Source organism: Triticum dicoccoides, chromosome 3A, assembly GCF_002162155.2.
Source record: "Triticum dicoccoides isolate Atlit2015 ecotype Zavitan chromosome 3A, WEW_v2.0, whole genome shotgun sequence".
In the NCBI taxonomy this organism is placed as follows: Eukaryota; Viridiplantae; Streptophyta; class Magnoliopsida; order Poales; family Poaceae; genus Triticum; species Triticum dicoccoides.
Genome location: NC_041384.1, coordinates 709,322,328 through 709,334,362, shown reverse-complemented (window position 1 = coordinate 709,334,362; position 12,035 = coordinate 709,322,328). Strand labels below are relative to the sequence as shown.

Sequence of the window (12,035 nt, the reverse complement as noted above, 5' to 3'; positions counted from 1 at the left end):
TATATATATAAACAAACAAACAAAACTACTGTAGCACTGCACGTGTTCTTTTCCTAAGTAATATTGCAGCTGAAAAGCTTTCATATTACAGCTCAAAAGCTTATGCCGGTTTAACTCTTCTTTTCCATTTTTTCATGAGCCAAAAAAAGGCTCATCGTGTTAAAAAAGGCTCATCAATCTAGTATGATACGGGAACACCCAGCTCATCAAAACTACCGTAGCACAGCACGTCTTCTTTTTCGGAAACACTAACGCTCACACTTGTGGACGTTTGCATCTCGCCCACACGCGTGGATCCGCGTCCGTTTGTACGTGCATGAACTTGGCATGTTTGTGGTGTCACGTAGGACTGGGTTGCTATGTGGGCATTCACCCGCTCGCCCACACGTTCGTTTCACCATACGGAGGGGTCGGTGTGTGGGTGTTTAGTAGTTCGCCCACACATCAGTTTTCACTCACGCACAAGGGCTAGTGTGTGGGCATTTGCCATCTCGTTCACACGCCCGTCTTCTCTCCCACACCCAAGCTGTCAATTGCCATGCGTTTTGTAGTGTACATGGCAACTGCCCCTAGTGTGCTTCTAAGCAGATGGCAACTCTCTCTTTTTTTATCCAAACATATCAGTTGTCATGTGTTTTGTAGGGTACACGGCAACTGCCCAAGTGTGCTTGTAAGCAGATTGTAACTCTCTTTTACCCGAACATGTTGTTTTGCCATGTCTCTTTGTAGCGCTACACGGCAACTGCCTAGTGTTAGTAGGTGGCAACTCCTAAGGTTTTCAAATCATGACAACTGTAGTAAACCAGACCATACATGGCAACTACTTAGTGTTAGTAGGTGGCAATCTCTAAAGTTTTTCAAATCATGGCAACTATAGTAAACCAGACCATACATGGCAATGGTTGTAGTTGTCCAAAATGGCATCTGTCACTTGGCCTGAGATGACAACTGCAGTTGAGCAACCATGACAACTGTAGTTGTCCGACATGGCAACTGTAGTTCAGCGACATGGCAACTGCAGTTAAACGGACATTGAAGAGGGTCCGGACCATGGCAACTGCAGGGACGCGTGGTGACTGTTACGCGGGACGCGCGGGGCCGTGAGGTAGGTGGCTGAGAGAGGTCATGTGGGCGTTATGCATTTTTCCCACACATAGGCATGTGAGAGGGACCGCAAGAAAAAAACAAAGGATGTGGGCACTAGTTGTTTTGTCCACACGTAGGTGTGTGAACTGGTCCTCTTAAACACCACATAAAATGTGTGGACAGACCCCTTAACGACCACACGTATGACAGTTATCATCGTCCTTTTTTTCCCTTTCAACCTCCTCCTTCCCATCAAGGCCAAAGACCCATTTGGACGACACAGAGGGCTAGCCAGGTCCCTTCCCCTCGTACTAATACGAGGCTATTACACGTCGTTTACGTACCGAAAAAGGCTTTCGCCCCGCTTTATATAAAAAGCACTTGCCCAAGCCAACAGTACAAAGGTTCACACACTCACACACAGTCCTACACCCAACAGAGGCACAAAGCAGGACCACACACAAATAAAGGGTTCATGCTGAGGGCACAACTCAACAAGCCCAAACACAAAAAGAACGACATCATCTAGTCGGGCTCCGGCGGTGGCGGCGGAAGCGGAGGCGCCAGGCGGAAGGCGAGCGATCGAAGGTCGGCGAGGAGGGTGTTGATGACGTCCCGGTCCTGAGGGCGGCTAAGCGGCCGCCAAAGCTGCAAGTACCCACACATTTTAAAAATGGCGTCAATAGCGCGACGAAGAGGGATTTTCTGGATGACGAGCTTATTGCGAACGGTCCAAAGCATCCATGCGAGAACTCCAACGCAGAGCCAACGAATGTGGCGGTGGCGGGGAGGGGAGTTGTGGATTTCCGCAAGGAGGTCGGGGAAGTTGGAGTTGCACCATTGTCCACCAACCGTCTCGCGGAAGCAGGACCAGAGAAACTGTGCCGCATGGCACATGAAGAAGATGTGGTTAGCATCCTCCGCGGTGCCGCACAGAGGGCAGAGCCCATCTCCGGGTCCGTTGCGCTTGAGGACTTCGACACCCGAGGGGAGGCGGCCACGAATCCACTGCCAAAGGAAGATCCGAATCTTCAGAGGCAACCGGATGTCCCAAATGGGCCCAAAGGGCTCGGGGGCGAGAGAAGGCGCGATGGCCGCATAGAGGGATCTCGTAGAGAAACGACCGGAGGCCTCTAGGCGCCACGAGATGGCGTCCGGGGCGTCAGTAACGCGCATCGGGAGAAGGGCGATGTCCTGGAGTAGAGAATCCCAGGCGGCCACTTCAAGGGGCCCGAAAGGGCGACGGAATGCGAGGCGCCCTAAGTCAATAAGGGCCGTCTCAACGGAGACCCAAGGGTCAACAGCAATGGCGAAGAGAGCAGGAAAGCGGGCGGCCAGAGGGGCGTCACCGAGCCACCGATCGAACCAGAACAGGGTCGCGGACCCAGTTCCAACCGAGATGGACGTGCCGATACGAAGCACGGGGAGCAACTGCACGACGGCCTGCCAGAACTGGGATCCACCCGACCGTTGACAGAAAGCTAGGGGCTGACCACGAAGATATTTGCTGCGGATGATGGTGAGCCACAGGCCTCCGTCCCCATTGGCGATGCGCCACAGCCACCGGGTCAGGAGGGCGATGTTCATGCGGCAGGAGGACAGAATCCCAAGACCCCCCTGGTCTTTTGGTTTACAGATGTCCGGCCAACTCACCATGTGGTACTTCTGCCTGTCATCGTCGCCAGCCCAATAGAACCTGGATTGGTATTTGGCTATTTCCGTGTGCAGCGTTTCATGGAGGCTGTAAAAGCTCATGAGGAACCAAAGGAGGCTGGCGAGTGAGGACTTGATGAGGATCACCCGAGCGGCCTTTGATAGCCAACGCCCTTTCCAAGGTTCGACACGGTGTTGCATACGGGTCACCGTAGGACGGAGGTCCGCCACGGTGAGGCGCGAGTCACTAATGGGGATCCCCAGGTAGGTCGTGGGGAAGGACCCCAGCCTACAGTTCAAGCGATCAGCAATAGATTGGGCCTCCGGCTGAGGGTAGCCAAGGACCATCACCTCGCTCTTGTCGAAGTTGATCGTAAGGCCCGACAGCTGCTGGAAGCAAAGGAGGAGGAACTTCAGGTTAGCCACGTCCTGATTTGAACCTTCTACCATTATTACGGTGTCGTCCGCGTATTGCAGAAGGGAGACCCCACCCCCTCCAGCTAGGTGGGGGACAATGCCGTGGATATGGCCAGCCCCCTTAGCCTTATCCAGGGATGAGGCTTGTCTAAAAAAACATAGGATGAGGCGACGACGTAGGTGATCACTCGTGCTTCTTCCTTTCCTTCTTGCGCAACGCGTCTGCCCGCGATATAGCCCCCTCCGCCTCTCACAATCACATGAGGACACCCGCACAAACCCTTCACCGTCATCTGACGGCTCAGTGACCCACCGGCAGCAGGTGTTCGTCGCAGACCCGCCACACCCTTCTCTCTGCCTCGACCCCTTCTCCGCGGGTCTCCTCTGCCCGCCATGGACGCCGACCCTGTCCCCCCGCCTTCTTCTCCCCCGAGCTTGACTGAGCCACAGTCATGGCACCAAGCATAGAGCTCGGCTGCCTGCACTTCGACCCCTTTCCCTCTTCTCCTGCTGCATCACCGGCCCACGGCTGCCTCCCCGTTTTCTGCCCTCCCTTCGGCTTCCCTTCTTCTTCTCCAATTCCTTCCTACCATGGCACTCTCTTCTCTCTCCCTAGAGGAGGAGCTCACAAATCATGTCTCCCGCTTGGCCTCTCTTTAGGTCTCAAGGCAAGTTAATTCCCGAAACAGCTTCATGATTCCCCACACAACTTTTGAACGTATATAAATTGTTGAAAGGTAATGAAGACGATGGAGGTGGGACTATATAATCTGTATAGCGAACATCTTACACAACAAGAGAAGGTTAGCTTGGTTGGCTCCATCCTTGTGGTCATAAGGAAGATGTTGCCAATTTGAATCCCCACGGAAGCAATTTTTTTGCTAGTCTACCGAAAACTGCATGAAGCAAGCCCAACTCGGCCTAGATGGCCAATTCCACATGGAAAACTAAGAAAAACGTATGAAGAACCATGAAAGTCTCCGTCCTTTAACATCAGGTAAAGATATGGTCAACATCTTTACGCTTCACATTTTTGTTAAAGATGACACCCTTGTTAAGTTCTGTTTGAATGACTTTCTCTTTCAATATATAATTTTGTCAGAGTACATGCTTTGTAGTATTATTTTATTAAAATATAAACAGAGAACTCTGTTGCATTTGTCTTTTCCATTAGCTTGAATTGTTTGCGGTTCCTGCAGCAGCCGCCAATTTTGGGGTGGGGTGGGGAGGGATCAAAGTGGAAAAGTAAAGTGGGGCTTGCCGCAGGACATCATCTGGTTAATCAATAATAATCAAGGGCACAGCCTAGTGATGCAAACAAAACAACAAAGCAGTCAAACTTCGTGGAAATTTCTTGCTTGGACTTTGGCGACATATATTTGCATACGGCGGCATTGTGATGTGACCTTGATGGTGACTTATATTTGCATATGGGATTGTGATGTTAACTTGAGGGTGACATATATAAAATTGAAATAGGTAAGTGAATCAGCCTGTTTTCAATTTGCGGATGCACACACATCTCATGTCATGGCATCATGCAGAAGAATCAACGTAGTGAACAGTCGTGTACCTGATTGGCGAACCCGATGCCGACGCCAAGCAGCATGCGTCCAACGATGAGCATCGCAACGTTCTGGGCAGCGCCATTCAGGGCGGCTCCCACGAGGAAGGTGAAGCCGCCGGCTAACATAGACCACTTGCGGCCAAGGATGCGGGTGACAGCGGACGCGAAGAAGGAGGCGACGAGGGCGGCGAGGTAGAGTGAGGATGTGAAGGCCTGGAGCAGCTGGTTGTCGTACTGGCAGTACTGGTTGCTCTTGCTGGCCGCCTGCTTCTGCCGGTACACCTCCGGGAAAAACTTCAAGAGAAAGGGGTCCATGGACGTCACCCCGCCTGAGATGCCGATGTCGTACCCGAAGATGAGGCCGCCGGTGGAGGCGACGACGCAGGTGAAGACGACGTACAGGGTGAGCTTGCCAGGGTATTGCTTTCCGCCGGCCGTGTCCACGATGGCGCCGCCGGCCATAGCCGACTGATCAGAGCTATGGATGGACGAATACTAAGTTACTGACTAATACAAGCTTTCCAATGTTGAATATATAATGCCGGGCTTCCGTCGGGCCACCGAGGAGCGGAGCCTCAGCTCACTCTGCTTATTCCACAGACGAAGTCAGAAAAAATGGATGTAGTCACAAATAGGTGGTGGGTTGGTCAAAAATGGATATTAGTCTTCGTTTATATGCGTGTTTCTCTTTCCAATAGTTGCCAAACAAATTGTCAGGAGTATGTAGTCAGTACACCCACCAAGGAATGCACCACTGATTTGATTTCACAATGTCAGTGTCTGGTACGTGAAGCAAACAAATAACGTAATAAGCTAAGTCAAGAAAAAGTCAAGAAAAAGTCTAGATGACGCTCCGTCTCCGCCGGCAGGAGCTACGGTTCGGTGATGGGTACTTTAATTAAGCTACTAGTGACCAGCGTTTGGGTGATTGAGCTAAGTGACCAGCTCGTTAGGTGATTTTTATTTTTCAGGGAAAGATGGGAGTTTATATTCCATGATAAGTTAACAATTGAGAGGCACAAGTTTCTCGATACACGGAGGACCTCTATGCATCAATACAACAGTAGTATAGTCTGTACGACTGTATTTAGCTAGCCGATCTACAACCCTATTTTGTTCTTTCTTAATTTTCTGGGAACAAACTCCCTCTCTTCCACATGAGTGCTTTGGTTTTCACTGCGAGATGTCTATACACGGAACTTGTCAACATATTCTCAAAAAGAATAAATAGTGCCTCAGAAGAGTCTGACTAGATCAAGGTGTGTTTGATCGTGTGATATAAGGCATGCCACCAATTGATAGGCAAAGGTGGCATGATCTTTTCTTTGACGTGCAAGGCAGTTTCATTAAGAGAGGACTAGCACATATGCCCGTGCGATGCAACGGGAGAATAATCAGTATGCATTTAAAGTTAGTGAGAATTATATGTGCAAGCAAAACCTTGTGCGCACGTGAAAAAGAAACATTTAGCTTCTCGGTTTCGCCGGTGTGATGTAATCAATCCGCTATTTTTCCATTCATTGACCGAGGGCATTTAAGAGTTTTATTACGTCATCGTACGCCCGAGAAGGCCCATAAAATATTTAATCTACTTTTCCTTTCAGTCGGGAGATTTTAAGAAATGAAGTTTCTCAATATTGTAGGAAACATGAACCAGTTTTAAAATCTGAGCAGTTTTTTGAAAATTATGTATACTTTCACAAAACGATATTTTTTTGAAACAAGGACATCTTTTAAAATCCACAAATATTTTTTGGAAACACCAACTTTTTTTATAAAACATGAACATTATTTGAATTTGTGAATATATTTTTAGAATGGGCACGTGTGTTGAAAATTCATAACATTTTTTGAAAATGTGTATCTTTTAACATTATTTTGAATTGTGAAAATTTCACCAAAACAAGAATATTTTTTGAATTTGGAGAATTTTTTAAATTGCCATTTTATTTTTAGAAATCTCGAGCAATTTTGAAAAATAATATAAGTTTTCGAAAAAATAGGAAACTTTTTTCAAGTTTCGAATATTTTTCAAAATAGCAACAATTTTGAATTATGAACATTTTCTCTATTTAGATTTTATTAAAATTCTGAACATTTTTTGAGAATTTTGAATTTATGAAATAAATTTATAAGAAAATAAATTTGGATGTGAAAATAGAGATAGGGGAAGGAGAATAAAAATAGAAATAAAACATACAAACAAAGAAAAATGGGCCAGCCCATTATTGGTTGCCCTGTGTGAAGCCCCGACTATTTGTGGTCACATGCGGAAAATAGAATTTTCACAGCAGGGTGGGCAGAAAAATAATTGGGCTGGTTTCGCTGGGCCACAACGCGCGGCCCATGTATGAAATTCTGGAAAAGCCTTTCTTTTCTAACAAACGAACGCATAATAATTTAGTACCACCTCGGATTAAAAAATATTCTTTTCGGCGGTGAGCAGATGAAAAAATTGGCGAAACGCACCTCGCTTTATTAGTAGGTATAGAAAAACAAATACCGAGTGACCCGGTTTATAAGGGAAACTAGACCGGAAAACCACAATAACAATAAAGAAAAGAAAAGAAGACAACCAAAGCAGACCACCAACTCCTGACTTGGCCTCTGCCCAGAGATATCGAGAGCAAGATCTTTGGAAACATGTTCAAGAAGGCAAATGGCGCCTGATGACATCGGCATCCACCGGTCGACCACCAAGCTTACACCTAGCCCCGCGCTCCACCGCCCACCGAAACTTGCGAGTGGTTTGGCCATATGCCAACAACCTCCAATGTCCATTCCACCCCAATCAGTCGTGGCTCAGTGTAAGGAGGACACCCACATGCACCAACATCACCTCAACGACCCCTCTTAAAGAACAAAGCTTTCGCCCAAAGCCTTATGCCTCACCACCTCTGACCTAGCCTAGGGGCCAGCCCACTGCGAACTTTACGAGGGCGAGTCGCGGCTCTACTCGCATTCAACAGTGGCCAGCCTAACCAGAATGAACAGAAGGATGCAATGGCCTCCACATCGCCATGGTGGACTGCAAACAACGATGCTGGCACCACCACCAGCACCACTGCAACAGGGGCTCCACAAGCCACACTGCGCCTATATGCCAACAGCAACACGCAGCCGCTACGTCACCTAGGCCAACTTGAAAGTGCAACTAATCCCCGATGGTTTTGGTAATTAATAAGAACAAATATGTCAATGATCTAATGCTCATTGCTAATAGATTTCAAGAAAGATCAACGATTGGCATGGCAAGAACTAATGGATGTGGACCCCTCAAAATGTCAAGGACAAGGATTGGCAACTCCAAGACTCTACATTTATGGTTTAGTGATCCAAGATCACATTGAGTCCCTTAGGAAAGCCAATACTATTAAGAAGGTATGAGGCATTGATGATGATGTTGTTGCTCAAGTGCATAGTGATATTGCTCCAAAAAACCTCAGTCATTTTCTCAAAAGAACACATATGTCCAAACCCTAGTTCACCATGTCAGTCCCACCGATACCATCCACTCTGGACCCACCGATATGACCACTTCCATTGCCAACCCATAACCCTAGCAATTTGGTTTGACCGAAAATGGATCTCGGTCCCACCGAGATGGCACTACCAAGTTTCTGTATTGGCATTGTTTCACTTCAGAATCACCGAGTTGAAACAATCGAAAATTCTGAGATTGGGCTTTGCACTAGCGATTGCACTTCGGTCCCACTGAGTTGTTCCACTTCAGTCCCCACCGAAAAGCCCAACATTCATATCTTTTAATCTGATCGGTCACACCGATTTGGGTCGAAAATGTCCAACGGTTGGATTTTGGGTGAAGGCTATATATACCCCCTCCACCCTCACTCACTAAAAGTGAGAGCCATCAAAACAAAACGATACTTCCATCATTCGTTTTCTGAGACAAAACCACCTAGTCATGTGTTGAGATCAAGCGATTCCATTCCTATCAATTGAACCTTGATTTCTAGCCTCTTGAAGTTACTTTGTACTCCAATCCCTCTCCTACCCAAGCCAATTATGTATCAGACATATTGAGTGTTGAGGAGACTATCATTTGAAGCACAAAAGCAAAGAGTTCATCACCAACACAACATCTATTACCTTTTGGAGAGTGGTGTCTCCTAGGTTGGTTAGGTGTCACTTAGGAGCCTCCAAGATCACGTGGAGTTGAAACAAGTTTGTAAGGGCGAGGAGAACGCCTACTTTGTGAAGATCTACCCGAGTGAGGCTAGTCCTTCATGGACGTAAGTCATGATGAAATAGACAAGGTTGCTTCTTCGTGGACCCTTCGTTGGTGGAGCCCTCTATGGACTCGCGCATCTGTTACCCATCGTGGGTTGAATTCTCCATCAACATAGATGTAAGATATCACCATCTATCGGAACCACGCCCAAAATCATCGTGTCTTCATTGCGAACTCATAGACTTGCATGTGTAGGGTATATTTGACTTGGTAGAATTGCTAAAACTTGCCCACAACTAAAATTAGGAAAATGATAAGTTTTTATTTGGTCAAGTAGTCTAATCAGCCCCCTCTAGACATACTTTCGATCCTACAGAACCACGTCGTCTGGCGCATAATCTGGCCACAACGAAAGCCACAACCAAAGCATAACGCGACACGAACCTGCCGTGATCCGAACCACAGATGAGCGACGGCCGATAGGACGCTCGTTTGATAAAGCTTACTCCGGCCATAGCCCACCCGGGCAAAGATCGGGCTATCTGTTACCCAAATCAAGCTCCCGCCACCACCATGTGTGTGTCGTGCCACACTGCCACGCCCAACCGCACGGGTCCACGCCGCAAGAGTAGGATCACAACCGCGCGACAGAAGACCTCGAAGGCCAATGCGGGAACAATCAAATTGGGTTTCCTAGATCTGGGCCAAAGAGTCATCGCACGTGCAGCCACAACAACCGCCGAGCACCGAGGCCTCACTGGCGGTCCTCCATGCAACCAGCACGACGCCCAGAGCATCACCAGAGAGACCGCCACCAGCTGATGCCTCCTAGCGTAGCCCGCCGCAAACGAGCCTCCATCGACCAGAGGAACAAGGCCCGCTGCCGCCATCTCCCTCCTGGACATTCCCAGAGGGGGGTTGCCGGCCGGGGCGAGGGAGAGGACGGGGAGGAGGGGAGGAAGGCTAGAGATGCGCCACCGCCGCCTGTGTCGCCATGGGGAGGAAGTGACACGGGGGTGGTTTTCTAACCAATTCCACAATGATATCTCTTGTGGGAAGATCTTTCGTTGAGATGATAACTATCGATTGACGATCCGACTACAACGTCCAACCATGTTGCTACTTACTACTATCTAAACTAATTTCGTGGAGGTTAATGGCGATCCCGGAAACAAGATTAGCATAACCCCAAATATCTATTCCTGGAAGACATCGAAGAACGAGAAAGAATATGATAAAAACAATCTAAATATTATGGATATAGATGAAGTATTGATAAAAGTGGGGTTCTGATAGCAATCTTGGCCAGGTCGTTGGATGCAATCGAACTACCTCACAATGGCTAATTAACCTTTAACTAAATATAACCTAAGAAAAACGCTAGGGGTTTGATCTACTTATATAGGACTAAGGTGTGGTAACCAAGTGTATGGACACACGTGCAAGGCAATGAAAACCAAACATAGGTCATACAAGACCCATGGGCCCAAGTAAAGGTGACACATCATTGTTTGACTTGTAGTTTGAATTGGATTCTGCATCAACATCAGATTGTTTCGGTGATGTCTACGTGATCGGGACGAATTTTGAAGGTGAATCTAATGACGTAGGAATGTTCACAAGATAAGCAGTCCAACAAAGTAAGATTCACCTAACTTGGAGTTCGAACGCAAAAGTTATAGGCATTTGAAGTCAGTTATGTCTGTGTCGTTCGAATCTGAGTCCATAGCATGTGGAACTTGAACTGTAACTTCTTTAATTATTACCAAACGTGGATTGTACAAGTGTTCAATAATCCTGCAAATAGACATGAAGCAAAAATAGGTAAAGTATTTTGCCCTTGATAACATAAGAAATTTATTGAATATTTTTTATTAGAAAACACCTAAAAACACACATATATGGTATATTTTTCTGTCATATCCAAGGTAGCGATGTCGATTTCCGCATCACATAGTACCACCTCACTGCTTTCATCACCGGCCATGAAGCTGAGCGTATCTACCATTTAGAACTCCTGGATCGAGGCCGCATGCCACGTGCATAATGGCGCCATGGCTGGTTGTAGGCTGTCCGCAAACTTGCACATCTCCTCGTCCTTGTCCTTGTGCTCCTCGGCTGCGTCCTCCATGATGTCGGTGAGATCTTCGATGTTGGCGATCAGATGAGTGGTGGGTGGGTCAAGAAAATTTGATTAATTATTGCTCCTGGGCACAGCACGACGCCATGCCTTGAAGAATCAACTCGCTGCAGGAAAGATGTCGCGCTAGCAATCAGGGTGTTGCAAGCTAGCTTCGCCATTGTTTGTGGCCCCACAAGATTCTGAGATAAACAACTTTTATGGCGCATCATGACTGTGTGTGTCATCACGCACAGTATGACCATAAAAGACCGAGCGAGGTCAGCCATAGGAATTTTGGTACGAGAATGAGGGAAACAAAATTTACATAGCTCTTGGGAACTCAAGCAGGGATGAACATCGTCTTCCAAGATTTTTCTCAAGTGCATTGATAGATTGAAGACTCCAGGAGGCATGAACAATTTTGTGATGACCTTGTGGAGCACTTGTGGGAGCTATATGGGCGTTGAACTTCCTCATGTTTACTTTGAATGCATTTCAACCATTTATTATGTGTGAATTTTAATATCCATACTTGTGGATTTGAAAATTAGGATGAATGATACTTCCTCCTTCCCATTATGTAGGGTGTATAAGCTTTTGGTAAGGAAATTAGCACAAGGCTTCTCGCAAATTAGTGGCCATGGTTATAAAAAGTTTCTTCCATGATATCTTTTAGAAGCATGGTTGGCTCATCCACCATTAGCAATGGTTAGTTTACTGTGACCATACAAGAGAGAATATCAGGGGCTCGGTGCTAACACGCCTTAGATGTTTATAACTCTTGAGAAAGGTTAGCCCAAGGTTTTGGGAAGAAGGGAGTATGTGTTAAAGACAAAAATGTAGGAGTATTTGATGGTCAAATGGTCTTGTCTAGATATGTATGCATTAGTGTAAACAGAAGCCGGAAAAACAGATTTTAAGATCGAATTTATAGGGAAACTGTTTCGTCCGCACACAATTCAAATCCAATAACTTTGTTGACAGACCCCTAAACGTAC

The 12,035-nt window shown here is 47.0% G+C and overlaps 1 protein-coding gene across 1 annotated transcript in view; it reads right to left on the bottom strand.

The window, feature by feature from the left end:
- LOC119270368 (sugar transport protein MST3-like) overlaps positions 1 to 5,185 on the bottom strand; it is a 24,066-nt gene extending 18,881 nt beyond the window's left edge. Inside the window, exon 1 of the mRNA XM_037552373.1 lies at positions 4,730 to 5,185. Coding sequence (XP_037408270.1) covers positions 4,730 to 5,185 — 456 coding nt within the window. The remainder of the gene's footprint in view (positions 1 to 4,729) is intronic.
- Between the last annotated feature and the right edge of the window lie 6,850 nt (positions 5,186 to 12,035).